At 39.4% G+C, this 26,828-nt stretch overlaps 1 protein-coding gene across 5 annotated transcripts in view; it reads left to right on the forward strand.

Annotated features, from left to right (window-relative positions):
* Positions 1-26,828, forward strand: part of PCNT (pericentrin) — a 128,469-nt gene that overhangs the window by 55,783 nt on the left and 45,858 nt on the right. For all 5 annotated transcript variants that reach the window (XM_089519021.1, XM_089519024.1, XM_089519023.1 and 2 more), the window contains 13 exons: positions 2,101-2,330; positions 2,473-2,586; positions 3,104-3,331; positions 5,384-5,551; positions 7,250-7,402; positions 8,076-8,243; positions 11,362-12,408; positions 12,922-13,440; positions 16,792-16,894; positions 19,440-19,600; positions 24,500-24,694; positions 25,073-25,246; positions 25,756-25,951. In XM_089519021.1, the coding sequence (XP_089375147.1) occupies positions 2,101-2,330; positions 2,473-2,586; positions 3,104-3,331; positions 5,384-5,551; positions 7,250-7,402; positions 8,076-8,243; positions 11,362-12,408; positions 12,922-13,440; positions 16,792-16,894; positions 19,440-19,600; positions 24,500-24,694; positions 25,073-25,246; positions 25,756-25,951 (3,456 nt within the window). The remainder of the gene's footprint in view (positions 1-2,100; positions 2,331-2,472; positions 2,587-3,103; positions 3,332-5,383; positions 5,552-7,249; positions 7,403-8,075; positions 8,244-11,361; positions 12,409-12,921; positions 13,441-16,791; positions 16,895-19,439; positions 19,601-24,499; positions 24,695-25,072; positions 25,247-25,755; positions 25,952-26,828) is intronic.

Here is a 26,828-nt window from a genome sequence, read left to right on the forward strand (position 1 = left end):
CTGGGTCTGAAGGATGGAGGATAGCAGCAACATTGCGTAGCTGAGGGCTTTTTATTTTAATTTCCCACAGTGCCCTATGGTGATCTTATATAGTGAGCCTGCGGGCTTCACTTCTGCGGCTTTCAGCATAAGCTGAAGCCGCGGGAGAATCAAATTAATGATGCATATGGCGCCTCATGCACAAGGTCCATTATTTTCAATGGGGTGTGAGCATACGCAATTTTCCCCTTACACAGGGGGTCCGGAACGGATCCCCCACGGAAAGGAGCACTGCATTTGGGAGTATTGTGGGAAGTTAGAATGGCAACACTACTGGTCTACCCATTGCTGCTTTTTTGAACCAGCCCTGATGGTGCAATCATTGCTGAGCTTTGACAGATCATAGGGAACCCAACATAGAATCCAATCCCCTGCCATGCAGGAAATCCAAATCAAAGCATCCCCGACAGATGGCCATCCAGCCTCCGTTTGAAGACCTCAAAGGAGGGAGACTCCACTACACTCTGAGGGAGTGTGTTCCACTGTCAGACAGCCCTTACTGTCAGGAAGTTCCTCCTAATGTTGAGGTGGAATCTCTTTTCCTGCAGCTTGCATCCATTGCTCCGGGTCCTAATCTCTGGAGCAGCAGAAAACAAGCTGGCTCCTTCCTCAATATGACATCCCTTCAAATATTTAAACAGAGCTATCATATCACCCCTTAACCTTCTTTTCTCCAGGCTAAACATCCCCAGCTCCCTAAGTCGTTCCTCGTAGAGCATGGTTTCCAGACCCTTCACCATTTTAGTCACCCTCCTTTGGACACGATCCAGTTTCTCAATGTCCTTTTTGAACTGTGGCGCCCAGAACTGGACACAATATTCCAGGTGGAGCCTGACCAGAGCAGAATATAGTGGCACTATTACTTCCCTTGATCTAGACACTATACTTCTATTGATGCAGCCTAAAATCACATTGGCCTTGTTAGCTGCCGCATCGCACTGTTGACTCATGTTCAGCTTGTGGTCTACATGGACTCCTAGATCCCTTTCACATGTTGTCTCCTTAAGCCAGGTGTCCCCCATCCTATATCTGTGCATTTCATTTTTTCGCCCTAAGTCCAGTACCTTACATTTCTCCCTGTTGAAGTTCATTTTGTTAGCTGTGGCCCAGCTTTCTAGTCTATTCAGGTCATTTTGAATTTTGATCCTGTCCTCTGGAGTATTAGCTGTTCCTCCTAATTTGGTGTCATCTGCAAATTTGATAATTATTCCCCCAATTTTTTCCTCCAAGTCATTGATAAAGATGTTGAACAGTACTGGATCCAGGACAGAGCCCTGTGGGACCCCACTGGTCACTTCTCTCCAGGATGAAAAGGTGCCATTGTTGAGCACCCTTTGGGTTCGTCCGGTCAACCAATTACAAATCCACGTAACAGTTGCCTTGTCTAGCCCACATTTTACAAGCTTGTTTGCAAGAATGCCGTGGGGAACCCTGTCAAATGCCTTACTGAAATCAAGATATACTATATCCACAGCATTCCCTTCATCTACCAAGCTAGTAATTTTATCAAAGAAAGAGATCAGATTTGTCTGGCATGATTTGTTTCTCTGAAACCCATGTTGACTTTTTGTGATTATGGAATTGCTTTCTAGATGTTCACAGACTCTCTTTTTAATGATCTGCTCCAGAATCTTTCCTGGTATCGATGTCAGACTAACTGGCCGATAATTGTTTGGATCCTCTTTCTTCCCCTTTTTGAAGATGGGGACAACGTTTGCCCTCCTCCAGTCTGCTGGGACTTCTCCTGTTCTCCAGGAGTTTTCAAAGTTTATTGCCAATGGCTCCGATATTACATTTGCCAGTTCTTTTAATACCCTTGGATGTAGTTCATCTGGTCCTGGAGACTTAAATTCATTTAGATTAACAAGGAATTCCTGTACTATCTCTTTACTTATTTTGTGCTGAAATTCCCCTATTGATATTGATATTGATATTGATGCCTGATATTTCTGGTTTATAGTGGTGAGGGAAAACAATATTTATGACACTCTAAAGCATTAATTTTCCCTTTAAAATGCATGACATTCATGTTTTTGGTAATGCTATTTTTTTATTTGTTAGATTTAATAAAGGAAATTGAACACCTGGCAAAAGTAAAATTAGATGTGCAGTGTCAAGCAGAAAAGGACTGTTCCACCTTGAATGCTCAGATGAAAATATTGGAAATGGAACTTGAAGAACAGCTTAAAAAAAATCAGAACCTGACTGAGATGTCATTGGAGGTTACTGATCTCAGACAACAAGTGCAGTTCCTTGAAAGACAACTTAAAAATCAACGTGATTTCATGGATGTAAGGCGGAAAATACTTTGCTTGTAGAATTAGGGATGTAACATTGGTAGCTCTAGTCAATTAAAAATTTCAGTGACCTCAAAAAAATTCTTCTTGTAAACTAAAATAGATTTTAAAATCTTTTTTACTTCTTACTTGACAGAAACAAGCTATTGAACGGGAACATGAACGTGATGAATTCCAGGAAGAAATTCAGAAACTAGAAATGGAGTTAAAACTAACAGCAAAATACCAGGTTTCTGGACAAACCAGTTTGGTAAGCAGAAGTATTCCATATATTACGCAATGAGTAATCACCAGAACTTGTGGTACTTTGAAAATACCTTCTGATATTGTTTTAAAATATTCTTGTTTTTTCCAAGCAGTCTTATGAGCCTGGCAAGCTGTCAGCTAATTAATGCTGATATAAATAGTCAAGAACCATTCAACTAATGATCTTGTTAGACAGTTGTTTCTCCTTATTGGAACAAAATTCCTTTCAGACATTGGAAAAATCTTTCCTTGACACTTTAAATACTCTTTCATTCATCTTTCTTCACATAAGCAATCTTGAAAAGTGATGCTTAGACCTGTTTCCTGAGCATGGTAATGCATTCCTCTTGATGAGCCTCTTCTGGATGTACATTTTCATCAAATTTCATGTTTCTAAGTGTTATTAAGGAAATCTTTGCATTTGAATTGTATTTGCTAATAAGCATTTTAGGTATCTCAATAAATATGTTAGTGGCATTTTATCTATTAATAAAACCTTTATCTCTTTCCACTCATAATAGGTAGATTCCCTCTACAATGAAATAAAAGAGAAAACAGAAGATTTAAATCGGCTTTTTTTGGAGAAAGAACATATGCAGGAAGATATTGCTGTTCAAAATGAACAAATACAAAAGCTAGAAGCACAGACTAGGGAACTAGAGCATAAAAATAAGGAAGAGGCTAATAAAGCTAACCAACTCACGCAAGAACTGCAAAAAATGAAAAAAATGGAAGCTGAACTGAAAGAAGTAACTCATTATAATTTTACACTTTTATTGGAAATAAATCTTTGGATGCGATGTATTACTAACTACTGACATATCTTCTGGGGATTTTCTAATGACTTCGAATTCATTCTAGGTGCCATCCAGAAGTCTTCGACACTGAGATGTTCTCTTTGTCTATTGGGAAATTTTGATTGTACTGTGGACTGGATGGCACCTTTCACTTCTTCTTTGGGATCAAACGAGTTGTTTGTTCATTTGTTTCCATCAGTGCTGAATGGTTGATCTTGTCTGGTTTGGATTGCTTGATCAGTTTAATCTTGTTCAAAAGAGATTTCCTCTTTGAATGGAGCAGACCAACTAGGTGGGGAAAGACCTGTCTTGATTTTTTTTTTTTTTTTTTTTTTTTTTTTTTTGGCAAGAGAGATAGCCCATGATTTACCTGTGCCCTCCTGGATTCCTAGTTGACTTTCTACTAAGGGGAAATTGCTATTCTGCCTTCTGGTAGATTGTGTGCTTTGTAGGTTCAGTCCCTAGCTACTCTAGACTAGGAAAGGCTTTGACCTGAAACCCTGAAAAGCAATTTTGGGCCAAAAAAAACGGCCTGGTAAAGCCAGCTTGTACACTTTAGATGCGCCATGCCCCAAGATGCGCTATGCCCCAAGCCGTACAAAAGCCCCGCCAGCAATTACATGCCAGCCAGCTTCTATACAGCTTGGGGGTATGGCGTTTAGATGCCACATGCCTCTGAGTCAGTAAAAAGCCAGCTCCAGAGGCAAATGGATGGCTTTTTTCTGTCCCTATTTGGGGTGGAAGCTGACTGGATTGGGGCCGCGTGTCTGTTTGCCGTGGCCGCAGTCTATCCTAAATGGGGCATCTCCAAGCTGCCACTTTTGTGCAGTCTGTTTCGGCCCTCAGTTGGCTTAGATTAGACCTGCACAACTTGACACTAGGTAGGGGCCAAAATTAAAATAGGTTAAACTTCTTCAGGCCGTAAATAGGTTTTAATTAAACAATTATTAATAATAATTAATATTATTAAAATTAATTCCATCCTTCTCTGCTCGCCTCTTCCACCTCCACATGGCCCTCTCCTCAGGAGGAGCAGTGGAGGAGTCTTGAAGTCATTCCACATCCTTGTGGGCCACCCAAAATACTATGGCGGGCCTCATCTTTCCTTTCTCCCCCCCACCCCGGGTCCATATGTTAAACAGGCCTGGCTTGGATGGACCTAAAATCTGACTCCAGATAAGACATTGCCCTGTTTACCTGTGAAGATGAATATAGGAGGTGGGGTATTTTTGGCTTTTGAAGGACAGGCAAGATAAACAGCTATTGCACTGTATCAGCCAGTCCTAAAAGCCTTCCTCTTATAAATAAATTGGTTGAACAGTGTTTACATTTTTTGTAACTTTGCAGAATTCATATTTAAAAATTGATTTAAAAAAGAAATTTGGAAGAATTTTCTTCTAAACAATACTTAATTGTCCTTTACCAAATCAGAATAAATTGTGTTTTCCCACTAAAGGAAATCTATTTCTATCTTCACAAATGGTTGTTTACATTAATACTTGTGGAGCAAACCTGGGTTGTTACACACTTATTATAAAACTCTGTTCTGTTCTATCAAATGCCTTTGCATCAGCTAAAAAATCTATGAAATGAACTCTGAGTCAGGATCATGTTTAAATGTCAGATCAATCCAGTTACTTATTCCAACTTCATAATTAGGATAGATTGTAAAATGTATCTAATTATATGCTATAAAATCATAACATGTTTGATTTTAGAAGCAGAATAATGTTGATTTCTCTGTAAATGAGAGACTCCAATAACCATCACTTAAACCTTTTTTGAATATTTGGTGTGGGTCTAATTTGGTTTAAATCATAATTGTAAAATCCATTTCATCCTCAGTACTATAAGCAGAAATAGCAGAACAGCAAGGGCAACCTGTTTTTGTGGTAGAGGAGAACTCAGTTTTCTTCCTTAGTAGGTCTGGATGTATGTTATTAATCAATATATTCTGAAGGGACTGTTACTTGTATATATGATTCTTATATTAATGTTTTGCAGGATAAAGAAGCTTTACAGCAGCAAAATCACAATAATTTGATTCAAATTTCTGCTCTGCATTCCAAACTGGATGAAGCAAAACATAAAATGTTTATAGAATGGAACTCAAATAATGTTCTAAATGAAGAATTAAAAGTACAAGAAGAACTTTTATCAAAAAAGAGAGAAGTAAGTGCAAATGAAAATTATAAAATAATTATTGGCGGGGGAGCAAACTCTTAATTATTTCCTGTTTGAGGGTATTATTGCTCCCATAGTAATTGAAAATACAATGAGCCCGTGCATACGCTGAAGCCTCAGTATGATATAATGAATGGTGCACATGTTGTGCACATGCCCCATTATTTTCAATGGGGCAGAAGCATACACGATTTCCCTCTTATGCAGGGAACAGATCCCCCCCATAAGGGAAGGGAAGACTGTACTGTGATTTTTAAAGATACTGCTTACAAATGTCTAGTTACTTTTACTGTATAATTGAATTGTATTGCTGTATGACGATGAGCTAGTTTTAATGTAATTATTTTATTGTATTTTATTGATGTGTTCTTGTATGTATTTTATGGGTTGTAATTTCGCCTTGATCCTTTCGGGAGAGGCGGGAAAATATTATTACTATTACAGGTATTTATTATTATTATTATTATTATTATTATTATTATTATTCCTTGTTCTTCTTATAAAATCTGTGTAGATTAACATACCTTGATGTTTTATAACACATTTAAATGAACTCTGCAATATTTATTACATACATTTTGCATGTTTCTGCCAAGGTATCCAGGGCATGTGTGTTAAAATTTTAAAATACTAAAACAGATTGAACATTATATGGAATAATAGTGTTCTCTCAGGCTGATTGATGGTATGTCTAATACTATGCTGACACAAACTCTCTGATCTGGATTTCCTGCCTTTCCTTAGCCACTAGGCATTATGTAGTCTGTGGCGTATGTAAGGGAGGGCTGCCCCAACATTCCTCAGGAATGTCTGGCTCATAGCTTTTGATCTTAGCTTGGGCTTCGGATGGCCTAAAATGTCACACTTATGCACACTTGCACATTTTGGCAAGCAGAATTTTATTTGAAGGATTTATATCCTGCCTTTCCTGGATATATATCCTTATATCCTGGAATTCAAGGCTGGTATGAATAACTGTCGGGGATGCTTTGATTGTGAATTCCTGCATGGCAGGGGATTGGGCTGGATGGCCCTTGTGGACTCTTTCAACTCTATGATTCTATGAACTAGACTGTCTCCTAACCTTAAAATTTCAAGGGCTAATCTTGTATGTTCATTTCCATATTCTTCTCATAAATTGGACTGTCAAGCTGTCCATCTCCATTCCTGCACTCGAGCAGAAGGAGGAAGCTGTTTGGGCTGGGGAGGCTTTCTTGGCAGCTGTTTGGCAGGGCCATAGCTGATCTGCCCTCTATTGCTCTATTGCAGGAGGAATAATAGCTCAGGTAAAGCACCTATTTTGTATTCCGAAAGTCCCAGTTTCAAGCCTGGCGCCTCCATTTTTAAAGGATTTCTGGTAGTAAGTAGGTGATGGGGAAGGGCTATAGAGTATTTTAACCAGTCAAAAAATAGTACTGGCCTAGATGGATAAATGCTTTCACCTGAACTTCCCCTGATGCTCAGAGGATATCTTAACATCTGTTCTGTATACATCAGCAAGACCTGCAAAGGAAGGGCAGCACCTTGCTGACCAAACTTTTTTTCCTGCCTAGAAGTGCCACATAAATTTTCGACTCTTCCCTGTATGGTGTTTTTCCATTGTGTTGGTGGTAAGATTTAACTTCTTGAAAGTTAAGACTGTAAAAGAATTCTTGTTTTCTTTTGCTTTTTGTTTGTTTGTTTCAGATTGAAAATTTGTTAGAACAACTTGAACAATATAAAATAAGTTTAGTGAACAAAAATGAAGAAGTCTTACAGTTGAGTTCAAGGTTGGAAGTGGAAAGAAATGTTAATTACATCCAAATAATCCAGCTCAAAGAAGAAAATGCACACCTAAAAGTAAGTTTAAAAGTTAATTTTAAGGAAAAATAATTGGTTGAGAGATTTTGCTGTTAGATCTGGGATGCTTCCAAATAGATAACTCCTAGAACTGCCAGTGAAACATTATATAGCTATTCCATTTTTTCTTTCTACAATTTTTTTTGTGGAAAGAAAGAAAAAGAAGTACAGGGAAAACACAGCAGGATTACAGGTGAAAGGCTGTAGCAGTGATGTATTTAAGTCTTTTATTCCAAGTCTCAAGTCAAGATAGAACAGGTCTGAGAAGATATGAGAAGTTCATCTAATGTGGAGAAGGGTGAGGAGGAAGCAAGCAATCCTCTTTAGCAACATAAATGAACTATGGACACTGTATTAGATTTAATTGAAAAGGAGTACTTTGGTTAAATAACAGGAATCACAGAAGTATTGAAATTTTAGAAATAATCTGTTTACTCTCTTCCAGATCAAATATATGAGAGATTATGCTGGCTTTAGACATGACACATCATATTGTCCATAGCTGAGACACCTTCTCTTTGTAGAATATAATGTAGTCCACAAAACTTGGGACATTTGTAATCTATCATCATACTAGTATTCTTTTCTCTAAACTTTCTGTTTAATGGCAATAGAAAGGTAGTGGTGGTTGTAGTAAATCAAGCTGTCTAATGATAGACCTATTTTCTATTAGGAAAAGGTTGCAAAAATTATCATGCCAAGTCAAAATTCAGAAGATAGTGAATTGATTGTTCTACAATTCTTGAAGTCTCTGCTTGAAGAAAAGAATCAAGAAACTGATCATTTGAATGAGCAGATTCTGAGACTGCAGTGTAAAATAGAAAACACCAAGGAAAATGAGGTAATAACTGTGAGTTTATATTTGTTGTTAATAGATTTTTAAAGATTGGTATTAAGTAGATATAGGCTCTTTTCACACTTAACAAACAATGGTGTGTTATGAAGCCACTGTGTTTCCTTTTCTTCCCGTTTCCTTTCCACATAAAGGAAATAATTTATAAGCTTCTGCTTCTGATAGTTACTCAATACTGCAAGACTCCATGTTGTTTCTGAATCTGCAAAGTATGGTTTCTTCATACCGTCCTCATCTCTCCTCCCTCACCCACACCAATCAGGTTCCTAAACAAGAATCAGACAATAGTTTTACATTCTGGTTTGGTTATATTGTTTTTGCACTCAGTCACGAGGGGGAACTTCTAATCTAGCCTTGCTCATGGAGAAAGGAGAACAATGGTGGAAAGGTTGTTTTAAATAAACGTTATTATTGTTATTAGTGTACATGTGAACCCAAGGTCACTACTGCTTATTCTTTGAAATTCTAGTTTATGGTTTGGAGCATTGTCTGCATGTACCCTTTGTATATGTGTACTTATAAATATATGTGAGCTTGGTTGGGCCTCACTGGCTCTCATTCATGCTGCATATCAAGGATCTGTCATCCTTCATATGTAGTATGAGATGTCATGATTGCTAGAAAAGGTAGACATTTGTACGTTTCTTCTATACATTTAACAGGAAGGGTAGTAGTAATACCTAAACAGTTCTAATTATTAGAAAACTGAATATGGTACATGTTTTTACCTAATGCCCAAAATGTGTACAAAGGGCAAACATTCTCACACAAAGCTTATAAAATCGTTGTTGTTAACTACTCTCGAGTCAACCTCAACTCATGGCAACTCCGTAGATGAGATACCTCCAACACTCCCTGTCCTCCACTTCTCTGCTCCGATCCAGCAGGCTCAAGCCCATGGCCTCTCTAATTCAGTCCATCCATCTGGCATGTGGTTTCCCTCTCTTTCTTCTACCTTTCCTAGCATTGTTGTCTTTTCTAATGATTCAGGCCTTCTCGTGATGTGGCCAAAATAAGACAGGTTCAGTTTAATCATACTGGCTTCCAGGGCTAGTTAGGGATTGATCGATCAATCATTTATTATTAAGGTATACAGCCAGTACAAGTTAGGGATTAATCTGTTCAAGAAGCCCTTTGTTTGTTTTCTTGGCTGTCCTTGGTATCCTCATCACTCTTCTAGAGCACCCCATCTCAAAAAAGTTTATTTTCTTTCTGTTGGCTTTCTTCACTGTCCAGCTCTCACATTCATACATAGTGGTGGAGGCTTGGACAAGCCTCACGAGATATAATTTTACTCTTTAGGATCTTGTCCCTTTCTTTTTATAGATCCCTTCCCCAATCCTAGTCTTCTAATTTCTCGACTGCAGTCTCTGTTCTGATTAATGTTTATCAAGCCTACCTTAGCACTTTCTTCCTTGGCCTTTAGTAATTGCTCCAGGTCCTTGTTGGTCTCTGCTGATAGTATTGTGTTGTCTGCATATCTTAGGTTGTTAAAGTTCCTACATATCTCTCTCTCTCTCTCTCTCTCTCTCTCTCTCTCTCTGTGTGTGTGTGTGTGTGTGTATAGGAATGTAAATTGATCTTTTTCTGTCTGCACCAGTGCCTTGTTTTCCATTTTTCTTGGAAGATTTTAGTTACAACTGTACTTGAATCTGAGGGTTGTAGCAGTTTTATTGATATGTCATATGTTCCTGGTGATTTATTTCTCCCAATTGCTTTGAATGCAGCTTTCACTCCACTTTCCAGAATTTGGGGTTCATCTTTATATGTTCTTCTTCCCATGTGTCTTTTATCCTTTCACATTTTTGTATAGTTCTTTTGTGTGTTGTTTTCATCTTTTTAAAAAATTATCTTGGTCATGTCTTATCTTCCCCTTCTGATTGTAGAGTATCCCAACCCTTAGTTTAAATTTCTATTTTAATTCCCGAATCATGTGGGATAGATCTCTTGTTCTTCCTTTCATATCGTAGACAAATTGTTGGGCCATAGGATTCCATTTCCTCTTTAGGCTTGGATTGTGTGCAATCAACACTTTTGGTAGAAGTCAGAAATTTAGTTTTCTCCAGTAATAATATAATTGTTGTTGTGTGCCTTCAAGTCATTTTCAACTTATAGTGACTCCAAGGTGGGGAAGGCATTCTGGGAAAGAAAAGGGAGGAGTATCTGAGGCCAATTCTTGGACAGCGTCCTTTGTCTTGGAGCAGTGCCAGTAGGTAAAATCTCCCTTTCCATGCCACCCAGAACATGTGACCTCTACAGACCCCCTACACACACACTGACTGTGCCCCTTTCTGGCCCAATAAAGAAAGATCAAGAGTCCTTGCTCAGCAGAGAGAAGTGTCTCCCTTTGCACATGATCACTTTGGGAACAGCAACCGAGCTAGTTGTGACATAAACAACTGCTAAACACTGTCTTCAACCTCCTGATTCCTAAAGCTGGAGGCTGCTGTCTTCCCATTCACACAAGAGTATCCAACTTCATAAGTGGGGTGTAGAAGAAATCCAGGGATTCTTCTTCCTCTTTATGCCCAAAGCAGAAACCTGTTGTTCGAACTGGAGACAACAGCCTCCAGCTTTGGGAGTTGGGTTCAGGAAGTCTTCCTCATTTTAATTCCTGAAGCAGGAGGTAAAATTTACATAACAGCCTCTTGCTTTGTTAATGAAGAGGAGGAGGCTGAGAAACTCTAACTGGCCCAAGGTCACCCCTGGGTTTTCATGGCCAAGTATGACTTGAATCCTGGTCTCCCAGAGTCCTAGTCCAGACTCAAATCACTATGGAACACTGATTGTTGTTTGTGTCTGGTGAAGTCAGATATGTGTGCTTGGAAGAAACAAAAGAAAAGATTCTGAGATTTGATATTTCCAGGAGCAAAATGAATGCAGTTTAAATATTAAATATGTACTACCCAAACTGAAAAACAATGAAGTAATACTCAAGATATAAATGTGTTTGTAACATCATTTATTTTCTGTCCTTTGTCTCAGAAGAGCCACCCAAAACAGTTTGCAGTCATAAAATATTAATACAGCATTTACTGTAATATACAGATACAAAAGAAAAAATATATTTTGTATCAACTAAATCTTATATATGTTGGTGTTTCAGATCCTGAAAAACCAAGAGCATGAAATTCAGGATTTGAAGTCAATTATAGAACATCTTCATAATGACAAAGAACAATTGCTAAAGAATAAAACAGAAGAAATAGAACAGCTTCAGAAAGTAATTGAGAAACTTCAAAAGGAGGTAGCATGTCTTGCACCTCCATGTCAAGAGGCTGGTAATAGCCAAAACAATCTCAATAGCTTTGCTATAGTAGAGCAAAAGGATATTCAAAATAAAATGACAGTTGGCTCACTAAGTCATCAATTGAACGGAGACAAGGATGACAACTGTATATCACTCGGTTCTAACCAAAACAAGATCCAGGATCAACTAGAAATGGTTTTAGCTGACAGAGAAGCTTTACAGAAGTTACTTGAAGAAAAGGAATTTCAGTTTAAAGCAGAAATTAAAATTCTAGAACAAAATCTTAAAAATGCTCAAGAGTCTTCTAGACAGCATTCCACTAAGTTAACAGCTTTACATCTACAATATAAAGAATTGGAGGAAGAGCACAAGTGCCTACAGGAGTCTTCACTGCAAAGAGACATGGAAAGGACTAGGTTTACCATTTGTATTCAGGAGCTTGAAGATAGGCTGAGAGAGAAGGAAAAAAACCTTTTACAGAGAAAACTACAGCTTCAAAGAATGTCAGAAGAGAAATCAGAGCAGGCAATTGAATTACAACAAATAAAGGACAAAGTTGTGCAGCTTGATAGTGAACAACAAGCCTTAACCCAAACGCTGTATGACAAAGAGACAATGTACCAGAGAGAGGTTAGTGAATTTCAAGTTACCCTTGCAGAACTCAAGTGTGAGATTGAAAACAAGATGGAAGAACTTGAAGCACTGAGATCTGAAAGAGATCTTTTTCAATCACAGTTGAAATCTGATAAGGAAAAGGATCAAGAAAATGAGGAGGAGGAAATGAATCTTAATAAGCTGGTTCCAGACCTTGGTGATGTTGTCTCTTACAAAGAAGTAGAAGAAGAGGGAGAACCAAATAACAAGCTGTCATCATCTCCTGGATACTTTTACAGAGACAAATTGGTATGTATTTTAATACCCAAATACTGGTTAAAATATTCAGCATACTGATTTGGGATTGGTAAATAGAAACCTAGAGTTGCTAGTAATCACTGCCAACAAATGCCTTCTGTTAGCTATAAGCTGTTAGCTATACACGGATGCCATTTAAAGCTGAAAAGCATTCTGCTTTCGGAAAGGTCTCGATTGCCAGATTTAATGCAAAAGGGTTCCCAGTATTTTGGCTGACTGCAGAAATTAAGGGACATTTGAGTTCACAGTACAGTTTATATCACTTCAGCGGCATTCAGCTGCCAGGTACCAATGAAGGATGTAATAGAATGTGTGTTAGGAAGCATGCAACTCTAAACAGTTTTTTCCCTTAGTGGAACACCTCTCCCTAAATATCTAAAAAAAGAAGGGCTTTTCTTGGGAATCAATGTCTACCCAAAGCATTCTCTCTATAATTTGCGTCACCAGAATATTCAGAAATTTAATTTTAGGGCCGGTTAATGGATATTTTATCTTATTTTTCAGGACAGAGACATTGCTGTGAGTAATCTGAATGCTCCCAACAAAAGTCCTAATCAGCAAGATAAATACCTACGAAGCATGCTTTGTACTCAAGAAGGCAAAATAATAAATGATAAAGAAGAGAAAGATCTACAGCCAGCTTTTCAACAAACGTGTCAACTCAGTCATCTTTCCCAAAGTACACAATTCATTCAAAAGATACCAGATAGCTTTCAAAGAATGGTAATGGATAAAACTTCATGGGATTCACCTGAAATTTTGAGAAAAGAGAATAGCTTGGAGCTTCAGCCAGGTGTTCCTTTAGCACCCTTCTCAGATGTTGACAGTACCATTATAGGCTCTGAAGGCCTGAGCTCAGAGAATTCACTCATCCAGGGAGACACTCATGGATTGCTGGAATTGCCTGTTTCCTATTCTAATGATAGTAAAGAAATTGGAACCAGTCTCTTCCTCCAGGCTATAACATTCCCAGGGTCTACCTTCTTAGTGACTGAATGTGATGATGCTCAAGAAAATATTTCAGTAAGTGATTGATTATTTTGCAAGTGCATATTGGTTTATTGCTGAGTCGTGTGTCCTCCATAGTTTCCATGGAAACTAAATGAGTGAAGAATAATAGCTACTGTGTCATAGTAGCCAGCTCCTATCACTTCATCATGAACTCAGTCAGTCAAGTAGAGGTAATTCTGAGATACATTGCAATGTCCTAATAATCAGCTGTATGTAAGTGACCAGATTTCTTAGAAGTAAACAAGATTGCTTTAAGATAAACAAGGTATTGGATGGAGTTAAGCTTGGAAAGATCTAATCTGAGAAATGTTATACGGTTATACTTAAGCAGTAGGATCAATCTGCTGGGAAATTAACAGTTCTGTAGGGATTGGGGTGGTTGTGTTGGCAAATATAAACTATAAAAATATCCCATGAGATCAAATGTTAATCTAATACGGGCCTTTTTCACCCACTGGCTCATTATTACTTTGAAATTAAGAAGCAGAGCCTCAAGTTTCCTTAGACTTCTTCCATACTTGGGCCAAATTTATTAGTAAAACAGACTGTGTATACTGGATCGTATCAGTTTGCCAGCCCTTTTGTGACAAGCTGACTATTAAACAGGTAAGATTTCTTTGAAGCCTCTGTGCATCACACAGTGGGCTTTCACATTGCACAATGGGCTTTCATGCTTGTACAGAGGCCCCAACACAATGTTTTATAGCTGGGTAGCTTGGTGGGAACCATGACCACTCCCACATACATGTCCTAGCCGGGCAAGCTACCATCCCTCAGTTTTACACTCTGCTGAAAAGCTAGGAACTGTAATAGGCAAGTTAGTGCAAATTTGTGTGAGAACACAGATGACTACTTGAAGAACTACAGTTACAGAGAGGCAACCTATCATTTGCCAGCCCTTTTGAAACAAACTGCATTAGTAAGCAGATAGGTAGAACAGCAGTTTGTTTCAAAAGGGCTGGCCAAATACTGGTTAAAATATTCAGCATACTATTCAGCAGTTTATTTCAAAAGGGCTGACACCCCACCCCACCCCAGTATCTGCAGGACTGGTACCCGCAGTTTCATTTACCCATGACTCATGGTTTCCACTGCTCCTTTTTCCCTCACCTTTTCCTTGGTTGAGGAAGGGAGGGAACCATCGTTGCCTAGCTCCTTCCTTCCTTTTTTTCTTACTTCTCAGTGCAGGTTGGTGAGTACTCTGCACATTCTGCTTCATCTTCACTGGTGCTGGACACTCATGTTGTACAGGAGGTTGAGGGTGCACAAGGCCTCATTGTGGCACTGCTCACGCAGGGCACCCTGGATTTTGTATACATAGCCTATCCATCACATGTAGGGCACAACAGGGTTACAAGGAGGACTAGGAACTACCCCCTCACTGCCAGCACCATCCCCCACTTTCCACAGCTTCAGGCCAGCCAGCCATCACCGTCTGCCTCAACTGTATCCAGCTTGCTACCTCCTCCTTTGATTCATGTTTCTCTGCTGTCTTGGGCTTTCTTGGCTGGGGAGAGAGACAGACTACAGTCTTTCTCAGCCAAGAGGATGTTTCCTCAGCCAAGAAAGGTATAGCTCCTGGATTTGTTTCTCCAAATGTCAGCTCAGATAGGTGTGATGATCAGGAATACCGATTATCAGCTTTGGTTGATACGCCAACTGCTCCCCTTCCTAAAATTAGACGGCCTAAAGATGTTAGCACATGTGATGGTAACCTGAAGGTTGGACCTCTGCAATGCTTTCTACTTTTGTACCAGGTCTGGAAGCTCCAACTGGTTCAGAATATGGCAGCCAGACTGATTACGAGTATATCCAGCCATGATCACATTACACCAATCTTAAAAGCACTTCACAAAGCACTAAAGGTCTAACATCTTTAATATACATATGTTTGATTGATCACTCTTGCCAAAACATCCGTGGACTAGAACTAACCTGGCAAACAGATTTGAATCTTTCAGTTCCCCCTTCAAAATGGACTACAGTTTGGTCTTCCACCCCTTTTAAATCCAGATCAGTGTTGATTACAGAAAACATCTTGAAAATTATACACAAGTGGCATTTGACTCCAGTGAAGCTAGCCAGAACGATTAATAATGTTTCCTCCAAATGTTGGTGTGGTTGTAATGATAATGGGACATTTCTACACATGTGGCTAGACTGCCTCAAAATCAACACATTTTGGCAATTGGTACTTGAACAAATTTTGTTGATTACCAACCAAGAAGTAAAATCATGTCCAGAAATGCTTTTGTTATCAATATATGTAGGTACGAACTCAACATAAAACATAAAAATCTCATAGATTTCTTCACTACAGCAACCCATGTAGAAATTGCCAGATGTTGGAAAACGGAAGAGGTGTGTCTGGATATGTGGTGGAAAAGGGTATGGGACCTATGGTTACTTGAAAAACTATCTGACAGAATGGCAAAATACACAGGATGGCCAAAACCAGGACTTTTCATGGATAAATGGTTCCTACTCATTGACTTTGTAAATAAAGATAGAAACAAGATAAGACATCTGAACCTTTGGTCAGACATTCTAGACTAGATTTACACAAAGACAGCACTGGACTTTAAAATGACTGCTTACATTGAGCAGAACCCAAGAAGGCGACCCGCAACGTAATTCAAAGTTGTGAGATTAATTGTTATTTTGCTTTATTGTTGTGTCATGTTTTGTACATAATTGTTTATTTACAATAATAACAATACAAATGTTTTTTAAAAAGCACTTCATTGACTGCCAATTAGGTTCCAGACAATGTACAAAGTACAAAGTGTTGTTAAAGACCTACATGGTTTGGGTCCAGGTTACCTATAGGATCACCTTCTCCCATACAATCTGCCCTGTACTCTCAGGTCCTCTGGGAAGTGCTTGCTCCAACTGGCAAGGACTAGACTGGAAATGATTTCCTAGAGGATCTTTTTGGCTGCTGCCCTCTGACTGTGGAATAACTTGCCAGAAAAGATACAACAGCTGAAAACACTAATTCCATTTAGAACAGCATTAAATACATATTTCTTCCAGTAGGCCTACCCAGTTAATTTTAAACCATGAATTTTAATTTGTATATATAAACTCTTATGAACATATTTTGATGGTTTTATAGTGTTGTGTTTTAAGTGTGGGTTTATGGGTTTTTAATTGTGTTTTGTATTTTAACATGCTGTACCCCTCGTCAAGTCTTGAGAAGAGGTGGGAAATAAATGAATAAATAAACATTAATCATCATAATCATCATCATCTTAATGGATTATATTCAGTCATGTGGAAGATGTTAAAGCAGTAGTTTTTGCAAGTCCTTATTGCTCTAAAACAAATTTTGATGAAGTTGATTTGTTCACTTTTGAATAGGTAAGCAATGCTGAAGGTTTCAGTCCGGTGCCACCTGACGTACAAGATGATCTAAGAATTACCATGTCCAGGCATGAGGATGCAAGCACTGAACATGGCAACAGTGAGTTAATAGACCTATGCTTCTCTTTTTTAAGTGCATATGCTCGTATGTGATTTCTTCCTGGTGTCTCTTTTGGAGAATATTTTGGGGTCGCACTAATGAATTGAGAGATCCTATATATATTTCAAAACTTAATGACATATGTGCATCTTTATGGTCTTAAGGCAAGTGATAGGGACGCTAAGATCAATGGATGTTATAATGTAACTTGGCAGGTCTTTTTAGTCTTGCGGGAGAACAGCACCTGTTTATTGTTTAGAAATCAAATCCTTCACAATGGACTGGACTAGAGTTTTTACACTAATATGCTAAAGTATCAGGCTGCTGTTATGTCTGTCATGCTGTATACAAAAAAGATTTTTATTAGAAGGAACAATGTTTCTTAAATCTGCCCATTGTCCACATGTTTCATACTTGAAATCTGAATGTGATAATCTGCACAATAGCCCAGTTCAACCACCTAAAGATTTAAAGAATTATAAAGACCCTCTTTCTGGTTATCATTACATTTGTGCATGGTCTCAGAACTCAGCAACTTTTATGCATTAAGATTGCAGTTGTGTGGAGAGATCTTTAGTTTTTATTAAGGACAACAATTCCTTGTTCCACAGATCCAAGAAAGAAAATAGCATGATGTATGTGTTGGAGAGTTCTCGGTTTTGGAGGGGGGAGGGCATCTTGAGAGTTCCAGAAATCTGTATCTCTAAATGTGCTTTTGGTCATCTTCTTTTTGAGGGTCAAGCTTTCTTCTTCTGCAATAGCTAGATGGATTAGGCAGCATATTCCTTGGGTTTATCAAGCTTTGGCGTAAATTCCAAGCTGATCCCTGATAGGCTGGCAACAATATTTGGCTTGCTTCACTGTTGAATCATTGTGTGAGACTACATCTTGGAAGTTATTTTGGTAATTTGTTGTCTGTTAGCACATGGATGCATTTCCTTCTCAGATGCTCCTTTTGGTGGGTAGATCCTGCTGAAGGTTGTGTCTCAGGATGTTGCAAGCATTGGAACAGGGGAATTCACATTCCTACTTGATGTTTGCCTACAGCAACAAGGCTAACACACTCATGCTCACAGCCTAAGGCATATGAGCATGACTGTGCTCATGTTGATCTTTTGTCAGTTTGTGTTTCATCTTTCTCAAGGCCAAGGTAAGTAGCTTGAAATAATGGAGGATAGAGGCAAGTATATCCAGGCTTTTTGCAGAGCACCTTTGCTGGATGAGGATTACAATGTCTCTTCTTTCTCAATGCCAACATTCTCACCCAGAATTAGGTTTTGTCCCATGGTGTGAAAAGTGTTCCACACAAACACAAAATGTTCACCTCCATCTTTCTTGAACCAAGATCCAGACATTTATCTCATATCAGGGAGGCAAATGTGAGTGTGCCTAGACCCTAGGACAGCAAGTCATTTGAATGTTTTGAAAATTCATTTAAAATAATGATAGACCATGCACCCTTCTAAATGTTGCACTGCAGCTCCCAGCATTCCTCACCTTGGCTGTGCTGGGTAGGCCTAATGGAGTTGCAGTCCAACATCTAGAGAGCCTCATAATTCCATTTATGAATTAGAACAAAGACTTGATCCTACTGAGGAAGCAGAATGGATGCTTGTGTATCCTTTGTTATTTCTATCTAAGCTAATAGGGTTTTTTAAGCTTCTTATGTCCTTTTTTCCTTTTGATACCCTATCCCATCCTAAAAACTCAGGATGAATTACCGTATAAGATCAAAAGTCATGTAGCTATGCTACAATCTTGGAGACCCAGTTGGTGCTAATATTAGGTTTATTCTGGCACCAAATGAAAACTGTTGGAGTCTAATTATTTCACCCAGTTTTTATACATTCGTTTTATGTGGCTTAACCAGAAATTTTTAAACTATACATTTGCTTAGTTCATTTTTAGAATATTTATTTTATTTTAAATTTTATGGTTATTGTTGAAATGATTTTATTGTAAGCTAACCAGAGATCTTACAATATGAGATGGAACAGAAATATTGTAAATAAAATAATAATTGTATAAATTATGAGAGCCAGTGTGGCATACTGGTTTGAGCATAGGACAAAGAATCTGGAGACCAAGGTTCAATTCCCTGCTTAGCAATTAAATTTCCTTCTCAGCCATGGAAAGCCACTGGGTGACCTCGGGCGAGTCACACAATCTCAGTGCCCGAGAAAACCACATGGTTTGACTTTAGGGTTGCCATAAGTTGGAAATGACTTGAAGGCACAACAACAAACAAGATGTACTAAGTGCAGACAGCTTAGTAAGGAAATTTGAGGTATTAGTTCCCAATGCTACATCAAAGACCTCAAATTTTCAGTCTCTAAATCTCTATCATTGAAGGAAATGTTTGCCTTTTTAGGTTATGTAAAGTCATCTTCACAGGCAAAAGACAGCTAGACCCTAACCTGACAGCCCATATTTCACCAATGTTCTTTGGAAAAGTTATGACCTACACCTCCATATGTAACACAGTGTTGGCTTGATGCCCTTTTGATTCCCTGTTTATGTAATATACCTGTTCTGATTTCTCTAGATGCTTGTTCAGATTTAGTACTTCAGCTTAATCAAGAAGAAATCAAAACTACAGTCCAGCAAGATGGCAGTGTTACAACTTACCAGCAGTGTTTAGGAGTGGTTCCAGACATCACTGAGCCAGCAAGAAAAGAAAAAGAAATGTTTTCCCTACAATTGAAGGTAAGTGTAATAGAATAATTGTTGAACATCCTACCTTATGCCTCAGTGTCTATAACAGGGGCAGGTAACTTTGGTGAGTCCAGAATCTTGTGACTCTCCAGGGGCCACAGGGCCTGCCAAAAATGCTCAGTATCAGAAGACAAAGCCAGTAGTGGCCAAAAATCCATTATTGGATTTGAAAAATGGGTGGCGTGTTTTATGTTACATAGTGTAGCAGGAGCCTTGCTGCCTTTTGAAATTGGAAATCTCTGCTCCCAGAAGATTCCAGGAAAATTCCAGATCAGTTTTACCTTTATATTGTGCAAATGTGCTAGAGATGTGAAATTTCCAGAAATGTTGAAGCCATTGAAGAAAAAAAATGGATATTTTCCCAAAAAAACAGAACAAAACATAAATGTTCAGAAAAAGTGGAATATGTGTATCCTTTCACAGTGAAGTCACTGTTACTTTTGAATATAAATATGTTGTGTCTAATTTGCTTTGGTTCTACATTTGCAATTTTAAATGTACAGTTTATTCAGAGAATAATTACCAATGAACCAAAATTTTTATCTTGTTTATTTATTTATTATTTATTTATTATAAATGGAGCTACAAACCTACTGCTTTATCACACTAGAGGGCAAACAGGATTTAAACAAGAGTTAAACGAGAGTTAAACAGGAAATGTCTGATGTTTATTACATGACATTTCCTGTTTAACTGTTATTTAAATCCTGTTTGCCCCTAGTGTGATAAAGCAGTTAGACTGTAATAGTCCAAAGCTCAAACCACTACACTATGCTGACCCTGTCTCTTCTTCTACTAGTCTGATTTAAAATTAGTTACTGTCAATATTTCCTCCATAAGTTGTGAAAATGAACCCTTGCCATCTCATCTGCCTATCTCTTGAGCCTGATGGGAGTAAAAATACCACTGCAGCCATCATTATTTCTTCTTACCAGGGTTTTTCGGAATTGTTTCCTTATCTTCTGTATTATTAGCTATTCAGTTCTTCTTTGGATATTGCAGAGGAGCAATCCACAAACTCATGGCAAAGAGTTATATCTCTTCCACCAGTTTCAGAGGCATGAACCTAAACTTCAATAACTTACCTCAGAAAGTACTTGACTCTCCTTCATTTTAGGTTTTTAAACAGAAATCGGATGGCCATCTATCAGGGGTACTTTACAGTGTTTTCTTGTAGGGAGTTGGACTAGATGGCCCTTCCAACTTTTTTATTCTGTGATTCATCCATGTTAGCTATGCATCCATAACTGGAGCTATTGCATTGGAGAAGGCTGATCTTATTCATTCATAAAAATATTGAGGATTCCTAGGGCTAGGATAGAGACTTGAAGTACAGTAAAGTGTCGATTATCCGACATAAACAGGACCAACTGATTGTCGGATGACCGAAAATGTCAGATAATCCAATGAGGTTTCCCTCCTCTTGAAGGGACCTCCGCGGAGGTCCCTTCCAGCCAAGGGAAAGCAAGCTGCTGGGGAGGGGACTAGGCCAAGGCCAGAGTCCCCTCCTCAGCGGCCTGGCTTCCCTCCACTTGAAGGGACCTCCGCGGAGGACAAGCCTGTGGCTGAGAACACAGACTCTTCAAGGAGGCTGTGTCCTTGGCCTTTTCCTGTCCTCCGTGGCTGCTGAGGACAAGCCAGGCAGAGCACCCAGGTCTTTCCTCCCCTCGAACGGACTCCTGAGAGTCCGTTCAGGAAGAGGAAAGAGAAGCCGGGAGGGAGAGGCCTCGGCATGGGACCAGACCTCTCTTTCCCAGGCCTGCCCTCTCCCTCAATGGGCTCCCCGGCCAGTCCTCCTCTTCCCGGACCTCCCCTTTACTCCAAAGGGTTCTTCGGAGTCCTTTGAGGGGAAGGGAAGCAGGGCAGGAGAGGACTCAGCGAAGGTAAGTAGGGAACGAGGGAGGGAAGGGAGGAAGAAGGAGGGAGAGGGGAGGCGAGGGGTATCGGATAATCTGGAGTGTTGGTTAACCGAAGATCGGTTAATCGAGACTCTACTGTACTGCAGTTGAAACATCCTTCCAGCTTGATGTATAGTTATTGATGGACTTGAATTAACTTATAGTATTACAATGTAGCCTAGAGGTAGCAAGCTTTTTCAGTTAAAACTTATTAGGACCCACAGCAATTTACCATGATTTACCAGGTTCTGCTACAGCTTCCCAAATTCAACCAGAATTCTGATTCTGCAGAAAAACATGACACATACTCCTGTTGCAGTAAATTTCTCAGTACCATTGCTGGGATTTGATTGGTGGGGGCAGTAAAGTGATGATGCAGAAAGGGACACAGAGGTTTTACTCAGTCTTTATTTCACTGGTTTGCTAACTAAAATATCATAATACTTGTTGAAATCAAGATAAATTATGTCAGCAGCATTGCCACAATCTACTAAACTAGTAATGCAGTTTTAAAAAACTGTAAAATTAGTTTAGCAGGAATAAGGCAAATTGTGTGGTGATGTCTGATCACCTCCCATGTTCTTTGGGTATTCCTCTACAGCAAAGATTTACAGATGCAGACCACATTATGGTCACTTTAAAATATTTTTCTGCATGATTATTTTTAGGTAGTTTATATGCTTTTATTATTCCATTGGATGGTTTAAACTGTATTATCAGAGTAAACATATGCAATTTATGAGTTTAGTAAATTGTTGCATTATTGTTAAATAAATATTCATAAGTACCAGTCTTTCCTTGTTAGTGTTTCTTGTCACTTGGCCTATGTTTCTCTTTTGGTTTTCCAGATGCAGCCTCCCAGGCTGTTTTTGTGGCCACAGGGCCACCCAGAAGTTAAATGTTTTTATTGAAAGGTTTTTTTTTAATCTCTCTCCCCCCCCCCCCCAGTGCCCTCAAAAGTTATGTTTGACATGTTTTATCCACGAAGCTGTTTTAGGGAAGGAGAAACATTTTCAAAACAGTATGTACATTCTGGTTCTTTCCTGTTGTTAGAAAAAGACTTCTCCTGAGCCTAAAATGGTCCAAGGGCCCTCAAAACACAGTAGAAATGTCCTCATGCCCTCTAGATGGTGTTGAGGAGGCACTGGGGACAATGTTTTTGCAAGGGGTGTATAGTGAGAGCTGCAGCCATCTCCTGAGGCAGCCCCCTGGTGCCTTCTACAGTTGTCAATTCCTGCTTTCCAGGGCAGGTGGTACCTGATGAACTTATGGGAGTGAGAGGAGAAAGTCCAACTAGAGAAAGTTCCAGGTGGTTTCTGACAAATAGGTAAATGACCTAAATACTGATAAGGGATGAAACCCACATAAGTCACCTATAGCAACCGCCAAGAGAGCAAAAGGACACTGAACAGCATTGAAACAAAGCAAATGTTCAGCAAGATTTACTTTGGTTAGTTTTTATTGATGTTTCTCTATCTTAAATATAGTTCTTGAAGCATTTTTTCATATTTGACAATATTCAGTGTGATCCTACTTTGTAAATGCTATCAAATGCCTTCCTTATGACACATGTGTTTTTGTTGTCCAGTGCCCATTCAGTTGGTGTGTTACCTGTCTTTATACAGAAATAAATCCTGTGGGTACTTCATGAATGTGGATCTAAGTGAAAGGTGGAACGCATGGACCAAATAAAGTGGTTTCAACCCACTTTGAAAGCAGTGCATTTAGATGATGCACGTGTCCAAACCAGGCAGAAACAACACCAAAGCTGCACTTTGGGGCTAAAAAAAACAGAACAAAAAGAACCCAGAATATTTCAACTTAGCTCGTATAAAGATCCTGACACTGGACCGCATTTAAAAAGTACAGAGCCACCGTACCCAAGCTTTTGAGGTGGCAATGCAAAATAAAATAAAATGAAAGTTTGACATTTCCAGTGGGTATAATTATAACTTACACAAACCAGACAGTCCAAGAGGTGGCATGGGGTGAAAGGGCAATCAGATCAATTAATTGAGTGACTTCAGCCTGCCTATGGAACTGAATTCTCCAGGACTGGTATGCATAGATCCATCCTGAATCATCTGGCATGTAAGGTGGGGGTCTCCATGATTGTGCTTTGCCAGTTTTACTACCTTGTACCAGTGAAGAATCGCAGGTGTGACTGTATCAAAGTGGCAGCCATCTACTGCGATAGCACCTAGACATCAGGCAGTCGCCAGCAGTGTGTTTCTGCAACGGTGCACATGGATGATGGGAAGGCAACAAAAAATCACCCAGTGGCACGGCTTGACAATGTGTCATGCGGTTGGGCTGTGTGTATTCAGCTTGCCTTGATAGTGGCCGGTGCTGTCAGCTTTTTCCTGCGCATCTGTTTTGTCCCTGAGTCAACCAGATTAGTTGTTTGACTGACTTCAGCCTGACTATAAAACTGATCTCTTCAGAACTGGCATGCATAGATCCACCCTGGATCACCTGGCATGCATGGATTCATCAAACGTTCTGGGTCTGGAGTTGGATTTCATGTTTTCTCATATGAAGTCAGCCAGTTGCTGGAATGTTTTACACTGTGTTATGCTGTAGCAGCAGTGGTGAAAATTGTGCTCCAGTGCCTTTATAGGTTGCATCCTGAGTTCTTTTTCACAAATGCAAGAATTTCTTTCATCTGTAGAAGCAACTTTGATGTAGCAGAGGTTTCTATTTAAGGAACATGTGAATGAAAATTTTCACTGTCTTATATACCTCTGAGACTGTTTCAAGAGGTGTCTAAATCTTTTGGAGCAGGTATTTGGGTGTGCAATGTGGAATCAGTGAAAATTGTCTCTCTCATCCTTTGACTAACAGAAATGTTGTGTGAGCAGAACTTTGCTGGGAGGATGCTTCTGCTGATAAAAATATCAGTTAGGATCAAACCGTTGTCTGCACACTGTAAGACAATAGAACTAATCCAACTGATACACGTAATTTGGTAACATCTATTTTTCTTTTTCAGAATGTATTGAAAATGGTGTATGAAGAGAGTTACAAAATACTGGTGTTGTCAGAAAAATCTCAAACCAGTTATGACAAAGAACATGTTCAAAAAGCTCCATCACTGGAAGGATGGCAAAGAGAGAGACTAGCGTTGCTTGATACAGTACAGTCACTGAAGGATTATCTTAGCAAAGTATCCGATAAAGAAAACAAAGTAAGCAGATCTTAATTTTACTTTATTTGAAGTGCATTTGTTGTTATTGCCATCTTCATCATGATTTCACATAGGTTCACAGTTTGTCTTTTAGCCAGTGGAGACGGTATCTACAAAATTCAGATGAAGATGGCAGATAGGGACTAATGATTGAAGCAACTTGGTTGTCTTCTAGCGTCCCACTAATTAGTGGAGGCAAGTGCAGTAGTGACATTCCTGATAGTAAAGTTAGATCATAAAACGGAATTAATATTGTTTATTAAATGTGCCTTTGTTAGAGGATGCATCCTTTTAGGATTTCTGTCCTAGAAATACAGATTTTGAATAGAGGTATAATCTGAAAACTTTTGTAGATTTTTGGGAAATGTTTCTTTGTAGGAAAATGCATCATCCTTTTTTGACTGGAGGGGAGAACTACTTCAATCAGTCCAGTGTGTTTTGGAAAAGGAGCGAATCATGTTCCAGAGTTACTTGCAATCACAGTTCCACAATCCTGGTTCTGGAGATGAAGGCACATTGACAGAAAAGCTGGAACATATAATGGAACAACAAGTAAAAGAATTTTCAAATGTCTACTATGAAATATATAGCACATGTAACAAAGCACTCTGAATTCCTTCTTATTTTCAGATTTTTTTATAAAACGTTTCTTAATTTGGATTTCAGAACAAACATAATAAATAAGGAGGAGAAACTTTCTACAATCTTTCACTCCAGCTACTTTTATCTTTTACATATATAAAGTTAATTGACTACAATATGACAAGCTGGATATATTCTGTACCTGAAATCCAAAATCTCTACTAAGAAAAACATATTCTTGATTTAGAATATTATTTAGTCAAATTTCTTGATTTTGTTTAACTGAAAGCCTTGCTCTGCAGTGCTCTTTTCCCCGATGAGCAAGGGACAGAATCATGTTGCTGGCATTCTCGCCCTCTACTAGAGATTCTCCCCCTTTTTAAATTGAGGTTTGTGAGTAATTAGGAACTATGAAATTTACATTCACAAATCTATGCTATGTTCTTTTAAAATGTGAAATGGTTTTAATTTCATTTTAGGAACAGCAGCAGAAAATCGTTCTGGAGCATCTTTTGTCTTCAGACAGGAACAGCTTGCTTACAGAAATACAGGACCTTGAAGCTCAGTTGCGACTTATGCATCTTGAAAATCAAGAGAAGCTGCAGCAACTCCAAGAAATGCTTATTAATACAGAGAACCATGGGAGTAACCAAGAACATCAGCTTCGAAGACAAGGTAGTATTTTGTAGATGTTTACGAGTTATTTGCTTCTCAGTATTCCTTTTTGTCTTAAAATCGGAAAACATGTAAAGAAGGCAGAACCTGTCCTCATTTTGCAAACACGTTTAGGATGAAAAGAGTTCCCATCCCCAAGATCCAATGTTGACAGTCATGAGAAACCCTTCTGTGTTGGTGTACTAGTTATATATAGTTATATATAACTGCCATCCGCTGGCCTGAGAGGAAGGAGACTCCGCCCTCCATAACTGCCATCCACCGGCCTGAGAGGTAGTTCACCAGCTTCATCAGGGCCAGCCTGAAGGAAGGAGACTCCGCCCTCCATAACTGCCATCCGCCGGCCTGAGAGGGAGTTCACCAGGCAGGTCCAGCTTCATCAGGGCCAGCCTGAAGGAAGGAGACTCCGCCTTCCATAAATGCCATCCGCCGGCCTGAGAGGGAGTTCACCAGGCAGGTCCAGCTTCATCAGGGCCAGCCTGAAGGAAGGAGACTCCGCCTTCCATAAGTGCCATCCGCCGGCCTGAGAGGGAGTTCACCAGGCAGGTCCAGCTTCATCAGGGCCAGCCTGAAGGAAGGAGACTCCGCCCTTCATAACTGCCATCCGCCAGCCTAAGAGGGAGTTCACCAGGCAGGTCCAGCTCCATCAGGGCCAGCCTGAAGGAAGGAGACTCCGCCCTTCATAACTGCCATCCGCCGGCCTGAGAGGGAGTTCACCAGCTTCATCAGGGCCAGCCTGAAGGAAGGAGACTCCACCCTTCATAACTGCCATCCGCCGGCCTGAGAGGGAGTTCACCAGCTTCATCAGGGCCAGCCTGAAAGAAGGAGACTCCGCCCTCCATAACTGCCATCCGCCAGCCTGAGAGGGAGTTCACCA

The sequence above is a fragment of the Sceloporus occidentalis genome, unplaced genomic scaffold, assembly GCF_023333645.1.
Source record: "Sceloporus occidentalis isolate IW3139 unplaced genomic scaffold, rSceOcc1.0.p SCAF_4, whole genome shotgun sequence".
Taxonomy (NCBI): domain Eukaryota; kingdom Metazoa; phylum Chordata; class Lepidosauria; order Squamata; family Phrynosomatidae; genus Sceloporus; species Sceloporus occidentalis.